General features: G+C 47.7%; 1 protein-coding gene across 5 annotated transcripts in view; it reads right to left on the minus strand.

Moving 5' to 3' along the window:
- Positions 1-1,298: 1,298 nt before the first annotated feature.
- The window catches only part of rarab (retinoic acid receptor, alpha b), a 169,680-nt gene continuing 151,133 nt past the window's right edge, over positions 1,299-19,845 (minus strand). For all 5 annotated transcript variants that reach the window (XM_062532319.1, XM_062532317.1, XM_062532318.1 and 2 more), the window contains 6 exons: positions 12,696-12,837; positions 6,985-7,148; positions 6,519-6,695; positions 5,765-5,969; positions 4,980-5,138; positions 1,299-4,775 (listed from right to left, as the gene is read on the minus strand). In XM_062532319.1, coding sequence (XP_062388303.1) covers positions 4,546-4,775; positions 4,980-5,138; positions 5,765-5,969; positions 6,519-6,695; positions 6,985-7,148; positions 12,696-12,837 — 1,077 coding nt within the window. In that variant the 3' untranslated portion in view covers positions 1,299-4,545. The remainder of the gene's footprint in view (positions 4,776-4,979; positions 5,139-5,764; positions 5,970-6,518; positions 6,696-6,984; positions 7,149-12,695; positions 12,838-19,845) is intronic.

Genomic DNA, 19,845 nt, shown 5'->3' on the forward strand with positions numbered 1-19,845 from the left:
TTCCCAGAAATCTTAGTCACTTTTAAACATGAAGCTAGCAGGCGAGAAGCTAATGGTCTAATCCGATTCAATGATCTATGCTAGGCTGAAGCTAAAAGTTGTATCGCCAGACTCAAACGGTAAATATCGATTGTTTTGCTCGAGGGAAGGTGGAAAATGAGCGTATTTCCAAAAATGGTGGAATATCCCTTTAAGATGTCCAATATATGTAATTATTTGTGTGAAATATCTGAAAAAAATCTGTAAAAAGTATATGGGCTAGACTAATTACAAATGATCACATAAAGTCTGTGCCTGTGGTTCAGTTGATGTGCGTCAGTAGCCTACATTGCGCGAGCGGCCAGAGTTCGCATCTTACCTCTCCATGTCACTTTTGAGTAGCCTACCACACACAACAATAGGTTAGAATATATTCTGAATATATTTAAATGCTTTACATCGAGTGGCCAGGAACACGACATCAGTTTATATAATAGTTACACGCAGTGTTGGGGAGTAACGCATTACATGTAATTGAGTTACGTAATTTAATTACAAAATAAATGTAACAGTAATATATTACAGTTACTGTAGAAACATTTGTAATTCAATTACAGGTACTTTTGAAATTTTTCAAAATTACAATTTGAATTACATCTCAATATTGTCAGCAAAACCTTGCAAAGAATATTGTATGTAAAAAGAACTGTTTCCCTCCACAGCCGTAGTTTGATACGGGACCTTCTCTATCACGTCTACAGCGCCATCAGCGTAGCCCTACATGCCTGTCTGTAAACGTGTTATGATTATCATTATATTATCCTCACAAAAAATGTGATGCTAATTCATGTATTGAATGCCCTTGCTGCCATGTGCGCTTGTACAGAACTGCTCTGCAAATCTTCGCATGGATTTGGGGACTATATATCATTACAAAATCGGAAAAGTAATCAAAAAGTAATCAAAAGTAATTAGTTACATTACTCAGAAAAAGTAATTCAAATAGTTACACTACTATTACATTTTAAACAGGGTAACTTGTAACTGTAACACATTACATTTCTAAAGTAACCTTCCCAACACTGGTTACACGGCATTACTTATTAGGGTTATTTCCACGTTCCACTGGTCAGACACAAATACATGTGCGACTCCCACGGGAACCTGCATCGTTTACATTACAAGACATCTGCCTTAACCACTGTACTAATGGTCAGTGTACAATGATGCAAACACCATAATACTAGCCTACCAAAACGCACTCGGAGGTTCACGGTGGAGACTCGTTGAGTAAAATAAAAGACCAGACAGTTTCAATGTTATCATAAACACACACAAAACATGATTCTTTATTAAACATCATCATCATTCTCTTCATCCAAGGATCTGACAATAATAACAGTTTCATTTTTGTGCGTCCAGCTGTATTACAAGTGTCAAGGAAAGAGATAAGAGAGTTGTGCCTTGGTTGTGAGGGGTGAGAGGGTTGTTGCCTTGGGCAGCTGTCCATCCTTTGTGTGTGTGAAAGAGAGAAACAGGTAGAGGGAAAAGACAGACAGCGAGAGGAAAAAAGAGAGAAAGTTGATGTTGGTTGTGGTGTGTGTGTGTGCGTGCATGTGTGTATGTGTGTGAGGGAGAGAGACCCTGCTTTGGCTGTGACACAGTGATTTTGCGTAGCTGTTTGTGATTTTACACGTATTTGTTTCTTTGTTTATTTTACTACTTTTTTTTTTTTTAACTCTAAAACCCCATGATGCGTTCGGGCAGCGTGGTTCCACTGAACACACAGTGCAGAGGCAGTGCAGCCGTGGCTTGCTCGCCCACACGAGGATGAAGTGTTCACAGAGGCAGTGCTGTTGGCCACAGGTTAGGTGATTGTCTGCTAGGAGGCAGTGATGTTGGTGGGGGGAGGAGAGAGGAGAAAACCCCTGTATAGCTCACTGTAAACACCCAAAAGCTCACGTCATCATTTCGTTTATTGTTTAAGAATAGGACTGTGAAAAAGTCAAGTGTTCCGTCCTTACGTTGTGGTTAAGTCAAAATCTCAACGGCCTCCAGTAATGACACACTGAAGCCGAAACACTGAATAATTCCAAGGAAGTGCTTTCCTATAATGTGAACTAACGGAACCCCATTCCTTATCTACACACTTCCTGTAGTGCATGTCCCTTTGCCAGAATGTGACTAGGCGCACTTTGATGCTTCGCTGAGCCGAGCTTTATTTCAGCGTACATCTCTTGTGAGGTTTACAGGGAGCCGTACAGGGTAGGAGTTAGGAGGTGTTTGAACGGAATAGAGGCAGTTATGTTGTGGGGTGCGGTGCTGTGCTGTGCTGTGCTGTGCACTGAATGTGTGTGTGTTGTTGTAGAGGCAGTACTGTTGTTTGGGACACATGTACAGTAAGGACATGATACACACACAGTGAGTTGGGAGTAGGGAGGCTGGATTTGGGGGGGATCGTGGGGGGGGGGGGGGGGGGGGCATCACATTCAGTGGTGAGGGAAATGGAGCATCTGATTTGTTCTTTGAAAACAATGCAGCTGGTTTCGGTTGGGTATCCAATCGTGGGATGAGAGAACCAGCATCCTTGAGGACTTACTCTAACTCTTGAGAACAAGCAGTTAGCAGCTAAAACAGTTAGCTCTGTAGGAGAATGTTCAGTCCAGTTCACCCCACTTCAACTCCAACCCTAACCCTAGGACCCCCCACAGTCCTCAAACCCACCCCTGAAAACTTAACACAAAAACAGAAGAAATAAAGGTCATATGAAAGGCATTAACACATTGACAGAGATCAACCTCCCCAGAGACCAACAGAAGAATACATATCTTGCACATCATGTCCTCCTTGGCAATAGTCTCCTATCTCTGCATCATCTGACAGGACATGACCAGAAACACTCACAAGGCAATCTTCAATTTCTCTTCACTGTCAGAATCACCTCTTCTGCACCACTTTCTCTCCATTTCTCTCTCTCTCTCTCTCTTTCGCTTTGTCTCTGTCTCTCTCATGGACATGAACATAACAGTACTCTTTACAGCTGGTGAGTCTGGTGATTTGAACTGGTTTGTTGGACAGTCAGTGACCGAGCCCCTGATGTGCATGACGTGAACAGTATCCAGTCACTTCTACAGCAACAGTCCCAGAAGTGACCACATCAGTCCGCAAGGTGTGAATACAAATTCTGTGAGTGAGTGAGTGAGTGAGTGTGTGTGTGTGTGTGTGTGTGTGTGCGTGTGTGTGTGTGTGTGTGCGTGTGTGTGCATGTGTGTGTGTGTGTGTGTGTGTGTGTGTGTGTGTGTGTGTGTGTGTGTGTGTGTGTGCGTGTGCGCGTGTGTAGGAGGGGTGATGGTGGAGTCAACACAACTCTATCTAACTCTGAGGGACGATAATCAATAAGAAAGAAAAACAAATGATTTTAATGCATCATTCCACCTAAGACAATTCAAATGTTCATCATGTTCTTAATTCTGTCAATATAGATATTTTATATATTCATATATCTCTCATTAGAAAAGAAAGGGTTTCGAAAGTTTTGAAACGTCCCTGACAACATCTGGATAACGGGAGATCTCCTGCCTGACCGGCGGGGCTCCCTCTCCCTCTCTCTCCTCCTCTCTTTAGAGGGAAGGATCAGCCAAAGTCCAAAACAGCCAATCGGTATCTCAGGATCCAAAAGGGAGGAGGGGCCCGTACAGGAGGAGGCGTGGTCAAGCGCACGCACGCACACACAGATATACAGGAAGCAGAAAAAGCGCCTGACTTCCTGTTCTTGCCCATGGCGAGTCGGTTCGGCTCAGCGGTCCAGAGCTGGACAGTGGGGTGTGCAGAGGCGGGGTCCTGAAAGCGGCGGACGGCTCAGGGCTGTGTGGAGCGGAGCGGAGCGGAGCGGAGGTGGATGCACTGACCAGCGCCAAATCCGGATCCGTAGAGAACAAGGCTGGCTGGGCCTGACCACACAGTCCCCAGTCTAGCACCCCCCCCCCACCCCACCCCCCTTCACACACTCACACTCACACACACACACACACACAGAGGCCCGGGCGCTTGGCTCAGCAGGTTTGGACCTCGGACTGCGATTCCAGTTTCAAGAGAGAGGTTCCCATGGTCATCCGGACCAATATTACCTCAGAGCCACTCCACTCCACTCCACCCCAGTCCAGCCAGGTGACTGACCAGCTGTGGCCTGTCCCAAGCCACCCTTGGCCCCCTCGGCCTCCCCGCTCTCCCCAAAGTTACAGTAACAAAAAACAGAACTGAGGAAACTCAGTCAGCGGTGGGTCCGAGTGCGGGTCCAGCAGAGCTGGTCCGAATGTTCTGGTCCAGCCCGACCCAGCTCGGCCCGAGGGCCTGCTTAAAAAGGGCTCCAATTTCACGCTGAAGGTTTCTTCTTTTTTTTCCTCCCCATACCTTCTCTCCAGAGGAGCCTGGGTTTGGTTTGGTTGTTTCTTGTGTGGTGGGGTCAGGGTGGAGGTGTGTGTGAGGCTGGGGTGGGGTGGGGTGGGGCAGGGCAGGGAGAAGGCGGGGTTGGGGGGTGGGGTGGGGGCGGAGAGACGTGGGTCCAGATCAGGGGGAGGGCGAGGGCGAGGGTGCCGGCGGGCTGCTCTGCTCGGAACTCGGGGAGAGGCTGGGACTGCAGCTGCCCGGAGGGGCGCCCCCACCACTGCTGCCGCCGCCGCCGCGCGCCCCACCGCCCTCACGGCCGTCCAGGCCCTCCGAGTTCTCCAGCATCTCCTGGATGAGCGGGGGCATGGAGCCCGGGATCTCCATCTTCAGGGTGATCACACGCTCCGCCCCTGTGAGACAGAGAGAGAGAGAGAGAGAGAGAGAGAGAGAGAGAGAGAGAGAGAGAGAGAGAGAGAGAGACAGAGAGAGAGACAGAGAGAGAGACAGACAGATGAAGACGAGAGTGGAGGAGGGTCAGAATTTTAACGTCATATTTCAGCAATGCCATGAGAGAGTGTATGTGTGTGTGTGTGTGTGTGTGTGTGTGTGTGTACCTTTAGCGCTGATGCTGCGCAGGTCGGTGATCTTCATGAGCATCTTGGGGAACATGTGGGGCTTGTGGGGCCTCCGGTTCCTCACGTAGAGCTTCAGCGCCTCCAACAGAGGCTCCTGCAGAACGTCCACCTTGTCCGACTGCTCCAGGTCCTGTCGGTCTACACACACACACACACACACACACACACACACAAACACCTACATCAGTGCCTGGGTACTCACTTAGATCACTGACGTCAGCCTCATGAACCAGTCATAATTTTACATATTTGTTTACTTTGTTTTTGTTCATTTAAGTGGCAGGGATACAAAATTATTATGCTGTACTCAAAGATACATAGGTAGAGATGGCGTCTGTGCCCTTTGTCTAATGGTTTATGTTATGCCCACCGGTGCGTGACTCTGAAAAGTTTCAGTCAAGTCTTAAAAAAGGTAGAGACCGCACTCAGGGGCTGGAAGTCATACAAAAACTGTTTTAAAAAAGCCGTAACAACATTATAGGCACTGACAAACAAAAGAAGAAAGACAAGCGTTTCAGGCCTAGCTCATCCTCAGTGTCTCAATGGGCTTGGCCCGAAACATTTGTCTTTCTTTTTTTGTTCGTCAGTACCTATAATGTTGTTGCGGTTTAAAATACAGTTTTTGTATGACTTCCAGCCCCTGAGTGCGCTATTCAAAGATACAAAATAATAGCTGCCCAACAACTGCCCAAAATGCATTGCAAGATGGCCACCAAGTGGAGGTCCTAAAAAGGACTGTGTTCTAGTGCTCTGGATGTTCCTACCTCCACACAGCAGACAGATGGCGCTCAGGAGCCCTGTCTCGGCATCGTCCATCTCCAGCGGCAACAGCTGGTTGGCGAAGGCGAACACGAGGTCGGTCAGCGGGCCGAAGCCGGCGTTGTGCATCTGCGTGCGGTTCAGCGTCAGGCCGTCCGAGAAGGTCATGGTGTCCTGGTCGGGGGTGTACCGCGTGCAGATCCTCAGAATCTGAGCGGCCAACAGAGAAGACAACCGGACACGGGTCAGGAAGAGTAGAAGAGAGAGAGGGAGTGAGAGAGGGAATATGAGAGAGAGAAAGAAAGAAAGAAAGAAAGAAAGAAAGAAAAAGAGAGAGAAAAGGCAAGACAGCAGTGACTCACGTCTGTCTGTCTGTACCCATATTGTTATACAGTATAATTCTATGTAATTACCTCCGCCAAGGAGGTTATGTTTTCATCTGGGTTTGTTTGTTTGTCTTTCTGTCTGTCTGTTTGTTTGTTAGCAAGATAACTCAAAAAGTTATAGATGGATTTCGATGACATTTTCAGGGAAGGTCAGATATGACCCAAGGAAGAATTAATGATTACATTTTGGGAGTGATCCGTCTAGATCCGGGAGGCGGTTATGTTTTCGCTTTAGTTTTATTATAGTTTTATGTTCTGCTGTTGTCAAAATGTCTGTGCTGTATCTGCTTTGGTAACATTATTTCTTTTCAAATGACCATGTCAATTAAGTTTAATGAATTGAACTGAACTGAGCTGAATAGATTTGACTGACCAGGATGTCGAGGCAGGCGGCCTTGAGGAGTGTGATCTGGTCGGCGATGGTGAGTGTGGTGAAGCCGGGCAGCTGCTTGGCGAACTCCACCGTCTTGATGATGCACTTGGTGGACAGCTCGCTGAACTTATCCCACAGGTCCACGTCCAGCGACACACGCTGTTCCGCACTGTTATTCTGCAGACACACACACACACACACACACACGAGAGATTGAAGGATAGAAGTATTTGAGGGCTCATCTTGTCCATGAAAACCGCCCTCTACTGACATGGGTTACTGACACAAAGCAAAAATGGCAATAGCCAACGTGACTGGCTAAGTTTTTTTCAAGTCTTGTCGCAACTAATTTATGGGGTTAAAATATAAATATTGGGAGCTCATCTAGCTGTGTGTGTGTGTGTGTGTGTGTGTGTGTGTGTGTGTGTGTGTGTGTGTGTGTGTGTGTGTGTGCGTGTTGTCTCACCGTCGTGTATTTCCCGAGCTGGCAGAGCGAGGGGAAGGTTTCCTGGTGGGCCTTGCGCACGCGCTCGATCATGTCCTCCGTGTCGGGGGTCAGGGCGTAGCTCTCCGAGCAGGGTTCAGGCTTCCGCTCCTCCTTCTTCTTCTTGTTGCGGTCGTTCCGCACCGCTGCAGAAGAGACACGCACAGAGACGGCATTCAGGAAAACGCGCACAAAAACCCCCATACCACCATCGCACACTCATGACATGTGGACACGGACTCCTACTGGGGAGGACTGTAAAGTGAGGAGCTTTTCATCAGTCCCATTTTTTTTAATATTGAAAGTTTCACAACAAAACTACACACACAAACATTGACCATCACCAAAGTAAAAGCAAAAGGCAAAACCAAGGAAAACAGTTAATAGAAGTTAAAAAAAAAAACGACAAAAGAGAAGATGGGTCCATAAAAATAAAAATGTGTGAATCCCATAAACTAAACAAAACAGATGTTGGGGCAGCAGGAAGAGCATGCCCAGCTGCGACCGTCTGAAATCCATGAAAGTCACAGCCCAGTCCATGCATAGAGATAGCCATTCATGTGTGTGTGTGTGTGTGTGTGTGTGTGTGTGTGTGTGTGGGGGTGTGTGTGTAGACTGATGTCGTCATCTGGGCGTAAAGGCGCTAAACGCGCACCTCGAATGTCAGTGCAGGACAAGACTGAGCACAAGCGACCCCATTGTGTTGCCGCGGTGAGCCACTGAACTCGCTCAACTTGTGCCTGAGAGGAAGATTAGGTAGCATGTGATCCCCCTTAGATGGCACACAGCTAAACCCAATTAGGGGAGTGTGCAATGCTAAAATGATAAAGGTTACTATTTCCCTGCCAAAAATACTCCTCTTTGACACACATCCACATAGCCGATAATTACGGTCCATTTCCTGAATTCATCTGTTTACGGTTACAGTCTTAATGTTTTCAATTTGGTTGTTAAGTCCGACGTCACAGGCCCCGACGGCTTTTTTTTTGTTGTTGTGGTTCAAAATCATTAACGAGCACAGCCAGCTGATTTCCACAACTTGTAAACCTTGTCACCATCACCTCCTTGTTAGTGAGGGTAAAACAAAACAAAACATTTGCTGATCTCTAAGAGCAAACAGTGTAGCTGTGCAGCTAGATTATGTAGCCAGGGGAAACGTCCAGGCCTCTGCGAAAATAGGATGCCATTAGGTTGAGGCAGCTAGTAAGTAGCAGAAAGACAATGTTTCTTTGATTGTCGTTGTAAAATAACAAGCAGCTCTAGTCTGGGACGAGTTGGATCCGGAAAACAACATATAGCATCGGCACATTATTGCATCACGACCAACGAGCAGAGAGTTTAAGTCACAGGCAATACCACGACCAGCCACAGGGTGGTGGCAAAGTCCTATGTGAGAGTGAAAGCACAGTAGGCAGCCAGAGAGCTGGGAGGGTAGACAGTTACACTAAGTTCCCTAATAGTGTCAATTCAAAGAATGGAAAGAGAGAGAGAGAGAGAGAGAGAGAGATAGAGAGGATGAGAAAGAGAGGATGAGACAGAGCAGAGATACACTCAGTCCCCCAACAGAGTCAATTCAAAGAATGGAAGGAGAGTGAGACAGAGAGAAAGAGAGAGGGAGAGAGGGGATGAGAAAGGGAGAGAAAGGAAATGAGAGCGACCAAGGAAGAGAGAAAAGACAGGAGAGAGAGAGAGAGAGAGAGATGGCAGACGTGTAAGGAAGCAGAGCGGCTTTGAAGTGACACTTGAAAAAGAGCTTAAGAGTGGGAACCAGCGAGCTGCTGAGCATGCACAACCAGAGATGAGAGGAAACCAGAGAAACACCACTCTCTCTCCCTCTCTCTCTCCCTCTCCCTCTCCCTCTCTCTCTCTGCTACTCTAACAACACCTCTCTCTCCTACACACACACACACAGGGCAGAACAAGACAGGTAGGGATGGGAGAAATGGAATTCTCTGTGGTCCCTCAGTCTTCATGCTCCAGTGTCAGCATCTAGTCCTGTGTGTGTGTGTGTGTGTGTGTGCGTGCGTGCGTGCGTGCGTGTGTTTCATGTCACATCTCTCCTTGTCATGCGTGCGCAAGCACACACACACACACACACACACACACACACACACACACACACACACACACACACACACACACACACACACACACACACACACACACACACACACACACACACACACACACACACACACACACACACACACACACACACACACAGAGGAGCACTGATCCCTTACCCAATGCTTGAAACCTAAGCACAGGCTGCATGTGTTGCACACAATCAGAGGCACATGGATATTAAAAATGTATGTAGGGGAGTGGAGGCAAGAGAGAACACGCATCTCATGGTGATGAAACACACACACACACACACACACACACACACACACACAGAGAGAGATCACTTGCACACCAACTTCCCCTACTGCAGTGAACCAAAACAATACAGTGTTCAGACCACCTCCAAAACCAGCAATCTCACAACACACACACACACACACACACACACACACACACACACACACACACACACACACACACACACACACACGCTGCAGGCAGTGAGGGGAGTGTGGTGATGAATAGCATTGGCGGATGGTACCGTTAATAACGCTGACAAACGACCTCTGTTTACGTTACAGCCACACTAATCTAATCACGTCACATGACAAATATGGCCTGCGCTAACGGCTTAACGGGCTTAGCCAGGCCTCCCACTGCATCTCCTCTCCGCATCCCTTCTTCCCTCTCTCTCTCTCTCTCTCTTCCTCCTCTTCTCTCATCCGCAGTCTTTCCTCTCCTCCACCTTCCTTTGTTATTTATTATCTTTTTCTTTTCTCTCTCTTACATTTTCTTCTTCTTCTTCTTTCTCCTCTTTAATATTCTGCACTCTTTGTTTTCTCTTTATTTTATGCTGCAGAGTACTATTCACTCCTTTCCTCACACTCCTCCTCTCCTCACACTCCTCTCTTCACACTCCTCTCCTCACACTCCTCTCCTCATACTCCTCTCTTCACACTCCTCTCTTCACACTCCTCTCCTCACATCTCTTCTCCTCTCACATCTCTCCTCTCCTCTCTTCACACTCCTCTCCTCTCACTCCTCTCTTCACACTCCTCTCCTCACATCTCTTCTCCTCTCACATCTCTCCTCTCTTCTCCGCTCACATCTCTCCTCTCCTCTCCTCTCACATCTCTCCTCTCCTCTCTTCACACTCCTCTCCTCACACTCCTCTCCTCATACTCCTCTCCTCTCTTCACACTCCTCTCCTCACATCTCTTCTCCTCTCACATCTCTCCTCTCCTCTCTTCACACACCTCTCCTCTCACTCCTCTCTTCACACTCCTCTCCTCTCACATCTCTCCTCTCTTCTCCGCTCACATCTCTCCTCTCTTCTCCGCTCACATCTCTCCTCTCCTCTCCGCTCACATCTCTCCTCTCCTCTCCGCTCACATCTCTCCTCTCCTCACATCTCTCCTCTCTCCTCCTCACACATCTCTCCTCTCCTCTCCTCCTTTGCGGAGTTTCCCAGTTCTCCTCTCCTCTCCCAAAACTTCTACTTCAGTTTCTCTGCCTCAGCATCTTAAGACGACCTCCTTTGACAAAAAACATTCAGTCACCTGTGTTTCTCTTCTCCATTACCCTTTCTTTTTCACTCTCTCCATCTCTCTTTTCACAGTCTCTCTTTCAATCTCCCTCTCTCTCATCGCCCTCTCTTTTCCACTGAGTCTCTCTCTCTCTCGCTCTCTCTCTCTCTCTCTTCCTCTACTCTTCATTGGATCTCTCGCCTGAGATGTCCTGTTCTCCCCTGTGGGTGTGAGGAGCCTCATTACTGGTGAGCCTGTCTCACAACGAGGAAAATGACTTTCTTTCCTCTCCTCCACTCTTCCCCTTTGCATTCTTGTTTTTCTCTCTCCCTCTCCTTGTTTCTTTCTCTCCCCCTCTCTCTCTCTCTCTTGTTTTCACAGGCACACATTCATTTCTCCAGGGGAAAGGGAACCAGCATGGGCCCAGAGAACACAATCTAATGAAGCCATTAAAGAACTATTAGCCCAGATCCCCAATCAGTCACAGCACGCGCACGCACGCACGCACACACACACACACACACACACACACACACACACACACACACACACACACAAACACAGAGTAAACCATGCTTGCAGCTGGTTCTATATGTCATGTCTCCGATGTCTAGATTACATAGTTGAAAGTGTATATCACGCATGTTAGCTGCTGCCCTGCTACCAACAGTGCAAGCCCGCTCTCCCGCTCTTCTGCTTCATCTCCAGTGCTAGGCCTCATGTTTACATCCTTCATGAGGATGCATGGCCATGCATGTGTGTGTACATGTGTCCGTAAGTACAGTGTGTGCAGGTGTGTGTCAATCATTTCTCTCTCTGTGTGTGTGTGTGTGTGTGTGTGTGTGTGTGTGTGTGTGTGTGTGTGTGTGTGTGTGTGTGTGTGTGTGTGTGTGTGTGTGTGTGTGTGTGTGTATAGAGGTTGTGTTGGATATGAATGACAAAACAGCACAAAGCCACACATAGCCCATCGCTCTAACAGCCAGCCCGCGGCTTTGCCAGGAGTTCAGAATGAGATTTAGCGGTGAGAGGTGATTGGGTTGGGTTGGGTTGGGTGATGGGCCTGTCCCAGCCAATGGCATGACGGCAGCTCAAACCAACAGTCTCATCATGGCAGTGAGCATTTGGGCCAAACAATGAACACTCATGTCATGCCATGCACACACACACACACACACACACACACACACACACACACACACACACACATACATCATTAGGACACAAAATGTTCCTGTCCGTCCTTCCCTCATTCCATTCTAATTCCCCCCCTCTTACACACAAACAATATTATTATTTGATACAAATCAGGATGTATATCATTTCCCCTTTCCCTCTGCTCCTCATAAAAGATTTGAAAGAAATTATATATTTTTGGCTCAGTAAACATAAAATAAACATGGCTGAATATAAAATCAGGGCACAACACAAACACGACAAACGCAGAGAACGGGAGAGAAAGCCCTCTGGCTTTCACAACATCAGCGGTACACAGATCATTTGTGTGTCCTCATTAGGCCACAAACGCTCTCTGGAGACGTCAGGCATTAAGTCCTCTCCTTCCGCTGTCAGTGGCGACGGGGGACACTTCCTCTGCCTGGCCAGCAGGTGGCAGTAGTGGGCCCCCTCCCCCAACAGGAGCCCTTAGGCGGAGCGGAGAAAAACGCTTCTATCGATCGGAGAGAGGAGGGCTGAGCCGGGGGACGCAACGCAACGCTACTCTCTGACACATGAAAAGTGGGCCACAAGGCATGCTGGGAAGGATGGAAGGAGAGGACACGGGGAGGAAGGAGAGAGTGTCTCTGGGGGGGTTGCAGTGTAGAGCAAGGGCGTGCATGCGTGTGTGTGTGTGTGTGTGTGTGTGTGTGTGTGTGTGTGTGTGTGTGTGTGTGTGTGCGGGTGTGTGCGTGCGTGTGCGTGCGTAACCTTGGTAAGACAGTCAAGTGCATTATAAAAGTTGAGCTCACATAAAAAAAGTGAGTGATCAAAACACAAGCACACACACACATACACACACATACACTTTAATGAGACATCCATACATACAGTACACACACACACACACACACACACACACACACACACACACACACAGGTACTCACACTCTTTGGACATGCCCACTTCGAAGCACTTTTGCAACCGGCAGTATTGGCAGCGGTTGCGTGTGACCTTGTTGATGATGCAACTCTTCTCCCGGTGACAGGTATACACCATGTTTTTCTGTATACTTCTCCTGAAGAAGCCCTGAGAGACGGAGAGAGGGAGAGAGGGGGAGAGAGAAAGAGAAAAAAAGAGAAGCTCTGTTAGTTCATTAAGTTCTTTCATTCATGTCACTCACAACAACACCTTGAGCACCCTACCACCCAACCACACACACACACGCACGCACGCACGCACAAAAACACCTCTGTGTACACACAGCAGAGCTACAACAGCAAGTTTAAAAAAAAACAAAAAAAAACAACGCAAAACAGAGCCCAATAAACATCATTAGCAACTACTTAAAACTTTTTTTTCTTTAAAAAAAAAAAGCCCACAGAACCATAAAAGCAATTTACAGCATGGTGTGCTTTTTACGAGCTTGTGGGCACGCCGTGGTGTGTGAGGTTTGGCGAGCTGCAGCGGGCACGTTGGCAGCCCCGGCCAGATGGGCACCAGTTTAAAAATCAATGCCGACGGGGTCAGCGGATCGCCGTGGCACCACACTGGTGGGCATTATATCGCCAGTTTAAGCGCCTGGAAAAAATGAGCTCCCATTGGCTAATCTCTTAAGGGGCTTAGCCCATATCGGCTGCAAGGAAGGAGGAAGACAGGAGGCAAGAAGTGGGGGGAGGAAGAGGAGGAGGAGGAGGAGGAGGAGGAGGAGGAGGAGAACACAGAGCAGAGTTGACCCACAGATAAACACACACTCCAGCCCAAGCACATACAGAAACACACACATAAACACTCCTGTTATGTCTCTTCACACATACACACACACAGTCTTACAAGCACATTAAAATCAACAGACACACACACAGAAATCTCACTCTCTTCCCTCTCAATCCAAGTCCCACAACCACACACACACACACACACACGCACACACGGACATGGACACACACACACACACACAGACACTCACACAATGTTAATGTTTTAAATAAGCTCCCAAGCCAGGGGAATCCCAGTTAGGCCTGGCCCGTTCAGTTGGAAAACAATGCAATGCAAATACACACAGTAGCATGTAAGTCAATGTCCAGATGTGGGGGAACTGGTGTGAGGTCACGTGGGTTGGCCCCCGCCGGAAGGGAGGGGCAGGAGGGTGGAGGTGGAGGTGTGTGTGTGTGGGGGGGGGGCAGCACGACGGGGGATTTAGGAGTTCTGCCCCTAGGGGGCAAATACTTAATCTCATCATGGAGAAGCAGTGACAACGACTCTCATGACCCAATAACACCCCCCCCCACCCCCCATCTACACTCTCACAGAGAGAGAGAGAGAGAGAGAGAGAGAGAGAGAGAGAGAGAGAGAGAGAGAGAGAGAGAGAGAGAGAGAGAGAGAAAGAGAGAGAGAGAAACACGTGCTGCTGTGCACAAACAAGCCCTGAGCTATTTTCTCCTGGAAGAGCTCCTCGAGTTCTTGTAGGAAGCCGCTGCGCTGCGCAGTGTTGCGGCTCAGTCTGGCAAAATCATAATGGGGGAGAGAGAGAGGGAGAGAGGGAAAGAAAGGAAGACAAAATAGGGAAAGAAGGGAAGAGAGAAAGAAAGGGAAAGAAAGAAGGCCAGAAAGAAAGAAAGAAAAAAAGGCAGAGAAGGCCTGAAGGTAGTGTTGTTTTTGGCGGCCTGTTTTGGTTTTAGTTTTAGTCTAGTCTTTGTGTCAAGCTGTCATTTTAGTTTTTATCAGTTTTAGTCACGTTCATACTCTTTTAGTCTAGTCAAGTTTTAGTCGACTAAAAGTATGAGCATTTTAGTCTTATTTTCGTCTAGTTTTAGTTGACGAAAACTAATGACTTTTAGTCTTGTTTTAGTCAATGAAAATTGGATTTTAGCATCTTTTTATTAATGCAATTCTATTTTAAGGGGTTGTTCCTCCATAGACTGGGTAAGACTGTTTTTAGTGGCAGGCACTATAGCACCAGCGAACTCTGAAACTATAGGACTGGATGAAATGTGCAGATAACGGTCTCCACTGATAAATATCACACTGGCTAACCTGGAAATGAGGTCCTATGTCCAAAATTCTGAACTACCCCTTTAATAGGAAATGATACATTTTGGTTAATTTTCATGGATTAAAAAATTACAAATATTACAGGTTACATAGGCAGTGAACATTGACAGTGGAATCAGGTATGTTACACAGAGTTTGGTCTTCCCCTGTCACCATGAAAGGACTATTTGGAATATTCTGTAGACCTGCTGTTCCTTTTCTGAGAACAATTTAACTTAAGATCAAGTTGTCCTTAGGTTATTGAATACTGTAAATGTGGATGCTATTTCACCATTAACTAGGTAGCCTAAGCGTGGTTACACACAATTGTCATCTTAATGCAGTGTTTTGTAGCCTATAAAACGCATTTCACGTTCATCACTCAGTTTTGGTAGACTATGCCTTGAGTGGTCGCTGCCCCTTTAAATGCGTGGGACTTTAAATTACGTTTTAACTCCATGCTGATTTTGTTGATGAACAGCACCGTCTTTGATTCAGTTTTTCTACCGTTTAAATAAGCGACACACGCGCACTTGTGTGGTTGGTAAGGAATTGTTTTCAATAGTTTTCTTGCAATTCCCACACAACATTAGATAGCCTACTAAGCCAAGGTTCCATTAAAAATGTGTCTATGATTAGAACTTCGTTGCTGATCGGTGGAATAATGTTATTATTGTAGGCTATATGACAGCGCTAGCATCAGCTGGACAGAAGCTTAGGCTACACACTAATCAAATCTGCAGTTGCCTGTTAACATTTTCATCTGAATTAGATCTACATGCGGAGGTGAGATAGCCTAGTGCAAAGTTGAACTGAGAGAGTTGCCAATCTAACGGACTGAACGCGCAGCCTATATTTCTTAGCTTATATTAGCGATAACGATAGGCTATACATCTACCACTCCTTTGCTACATGATCAAATATGATCAGATGAGTGACAGAAGCACCAGATATGACCAACAGGCCCACGCGAGAAACGCTGGTCCTCTGGTATGATAATCAGACCATGCAACCTGATGCGCCCCTGAAGTGAGACAGAAACAGAAATAGCCTACTGCAAAATAATAACACGACTAAACGACTCAAAATAATGTTATAACATTCATGTCCTTCTGGTCTTCGAAAATGAAGAGAGATGTTAGCATGTTTTTTATTTTGTAAACCACATTTAGTCTCGTTTTTATTCGTCAACGATATTGCCTTATAAATTTAATTATAGTCATCGTCACATGGCCAGCATTTACGTTGCGTCTCGTCTCGTTATAGTCACGTGAAAAAAGTTCGTTGACGACGATATTTAGTCATAATTTTCGTTGACGAAAGCAACACTACCTGAAGGTCTGGACCTGGCTCTGGTTGCTGTGGGTCGTGTGTGTGTGTGTGTGTGTGTGTGTGTGTGTGTGTGTGTGTATGTGTGTGTGTGTGTGTGTCGCCATGTGTGTCTGAGAGAAAGAGAAGGAAAGAGCAAAGAGAGAGAGGAAAGAAAGGAGAGGAAGAGAGAGAGCAAGAGAGAGAGAAAGAGAGAGAAAGAGCAAGAGAGAGAGAGAGAGAGAGACAGAGACAGAGAGAGAGAGAGAGAGAGAGAGAGAGAGAGAGCAAGAGAGAGCAAGAGAGAGCAAGAGAGAGCGATCTGCAAGAGCGGACATGGCGGCTCACAAAGGCCTTTGTGCTGTTAGTGGGTCAGGGGCCAGACAGCAGAAATATGCACACACCCACTGCAGCGCAGCACAGCACAGCACAGCACAGCACAGAGCAGCACAGCGCAGCACAGCACAGCACAGAGCAGCACAGCGCAGCGCAGCGCAGCGCAGCGCAGCACAGCGCAGCACAGCGCAGCACAGCGCAGCACAGCACAGCACAGCACAGCACAGCACAGCGCAGCGCAGCACAGCACAGCACAGCACAGCACAGCGCAGCACAGCACAGCACAGCACAGCACAGCACAGCACAGCTTTCGCCAAAGATCACTTTTCCCAAAGGTGTTAGCCACGGAGGACAGGAGGGGGGACAGAGGGAAAGAGACAAAGGCCGAGAGGGAAAGTGAACGAGAGAGAGAGAGAGAGAGAGAGAGAGAGAGAGAGAGAGAGAGAAAAATTAAGTGAGGGAGGAGAGGCTTGATCACAAAAAAGAAAAAAATAAGAGGAGGAAGAGGGGGGTTTAGCCAGAAGGAGGTGGTTTAGGAGATCTTATGAGTTACACTTACAATCCTTCTTAAATCACTAATAAAAACTTTTCAGCCTGTTAAAGCCCATGAAATCTGAAACAATTGTGCTCCACGCTGCACAAGGGGTCTGGCCTGAGCCCCCAGACGCAGGCTCTTATTGAACCCAACGGTTTCCAAATGCTCGGAGCCTCTTTTTCCTTTGACCACAACAGCAATACAAGCGTCTGGCTCAAGCCAGTAGTGGGCAAACACTGGACACGATCACAGGAGTCCTGCTATCTGTCAACACTCACATCAGAGTCGGTCATCACTGTACAGCATGTCCTATGGAGGGGGGCTGTGTCACATGCGCCCTCTCTCTCTCTCACACACACACATGCACAGACACACACACACACACACTCATGGACATGAAGGCATGAAACATACATGCAGGGGAGGGTGAGCCTGGCGAAGGAGGGACGACGTGACCTGGTCAGGTCATGAGGAGTGCTATCCTCCACTACCACACAACTACTAGCACACACACAGAGAGAGAGAGAGAGAGAGAGAGAGAGAGAGAGAGAGATCAGATGAGGGAGCAGGATAGCAAGAGAGAGAGAGAGAGAGCCATTAGAGGTGCTCTGGTATTCAGCAGGTATGTTTAATAGATGCTGTTCCTTGAGAGGACCTCACAGAGGACCTCACAGATCTGCTGGATAAGTGTGGGAGAGAACACAGCAGGTCAACCCTACAGTATGTCCCTACGTCCCTCTGCTCTTCTGGGGTGCCTTCAAATTTGGCAAACGGTGGCGAACGTTCGTGGCGAACACGTTTTCTTTGAACAGTCCAATTTGAATGATGTGGTGCAAACATTCCATTCAAACAGTAGTTGCATTGATGACTCTTCAGTCCTGATACCAACAGCTTGGGCCAGTACCAAGTGCCCTGTCTTTTGGCTGATAGGCTGTGTGGAAGACACTGAGATCGTTATTTTATGTGTGCTATTAAGGGGGTTGTGTTATATTTTACAGTGATATCAGCACCATTTGAACCAGTAGGAAAATAGTCACCAATACCGGCTATCGAAATGAGTATCGGACCGGTCTCCTCATCAGTATCGGACTGGTACATCCCGAACTATGGATGTCTCGGGACTGGTCACTGATCTCTCTGACTCTGTGCGGTTACTGGCCACCCAAGGGCTGACATCTCAAGACACTTGATCACACAAACATGCCAATTAATACAGCTGGTGTCTTAACTGCAGTCACATTGAAGGCTAAAAACAACCGTGCCAATTGATACAGCTGCTGCCTTAACTGCAGTCACATTGGAGGACAAAAACAAACTTCCTCAGGCAAACACAGAGCACACGGCTGATGCGTACTATATTACTTTTAAAAATAAAACCCACAACGCAGCCAAGCAACATAGTTAGCAACATGCTACAGAAAGCGATGACATCTTAGCTTAGCTGCTAAACCCTCTGTCTTTTCAGCACCTAATTCAGGAGAGGAAATGATCGGTTTCTCTGACTGACGAGGGACCAGACCTCACTCAACTCCCGTGCAATGTTGCTTCGATAATTTGGTTGGCTGATGAGCGGCACCTTGGATTGGAGGGCAAGCTCGCAAGCAAGGCAGCTAAAACCCATGAATGCTAGCATCTCTTATTAGCATTTCTTACTAGCACATCTCTTGAGGTGTAAAGGGGGAGGTTTATCTAACGTACATTCTGCACAGCTACGTAACAGCTGGGTATATTTAGTCTGGCTATCACCATACTAAGCTCAATCTTTTAAGACTGAACATTAGTCTGGGGAGTCTGCGCTTTATTTCTACCGCACAAGAGGCGTGATAAATGGGCGTTCAAATGGCTTTTGGATAGTCCTTCAACCAATCAGACCAAATATCCGGGAGATCCTTTTAGATAAGCTAGTTTGTGATTGGACCCAGAGGATGTGGACAGGAAACTGGAGGGATAGATATGCAGGTTTTCAGCATGAGCTGCAGGTCGAAATCCAAATCACAGGCTGATCCGATAGGGTTTACCCAGCCTACGCTGAGACTTGATGCCACATACACTACTTCTACTGCCTAGGGTATCTGTACAAGGGCACTGATCCCTTATGTGGTGTAGGACACCGCCAGGCCGTGCCGTGACACACGCAGACCCTTTCTGGGGACACCTGGACAGCCCTGCTTTAGGAACATCCACATTCACCCCAACCACCGTCACCACCTAGCCCCCAACATCCCCACCTAACCCCCACCGCCCCACCATCTTCACAGGCAGGCAGCACTGTGAGCCAGCGGAATCAAATCCAGGTCATATTCCCCCAAAACAGCCCAGACTGACACACACAAATTCACTCACACTCACTCAGGGTGGTAACATAGATCATCAGACAGAAAAAAGTAACAAATTCTCTCTCGCTCTCTCTCTCTCCCTCCCTCTCCCTCCCTCCCTCTCCCTCCTCTCCCTCTCTCTCTCTCTCTTCCTCCCTCTCTCTCTCTCTCTCTCTCTCTCTCTTTTTTTGACAGCTGCTGCTGTGTGTGCTCTGAAATCCCCAGGAATGAACTCCATGTCATCACGAGGTGTGAAGAATGTACGGGCATGGCTGCGGCCGCTGGGTACGGCCGTGGATTAGGGAATAAAGCCGAGGCCTTCAGTGGGGTGGGGTGGGGTGGGGGTGGTAGTTGTGCACCCAGCCAGCCAAACAGAGGAGCATGCAAGGCAGCGTTGGGTGGGGGAAACCCCCCCCCCGCCCCCCATAATGCCCCAAGGCCTCTCCCCTCATTACCCACAGTACACTTCCACACATGTGAAACCAATCAGAACGAGAGGAGAGGAGAGGAGAGGAGAGCGTTATCTAATATGGGTGAGATGTCGAAAGGTGTGGAAATGGGAACGACTAG

Source organism: Sardina pilchardus, chromosome 3 (assembly GCF_963854185.1).
Source record: "Sardina pilchardus chromosome 3, fSarPil1.1, whole genome shotgun sequence".
Taxonomy (NCBI): Eukaryota; Metazoa; Chordata; class Actinopteri; order Clupeiformes; family Clupeidae; genus Sardina; species Sardina pilchardus.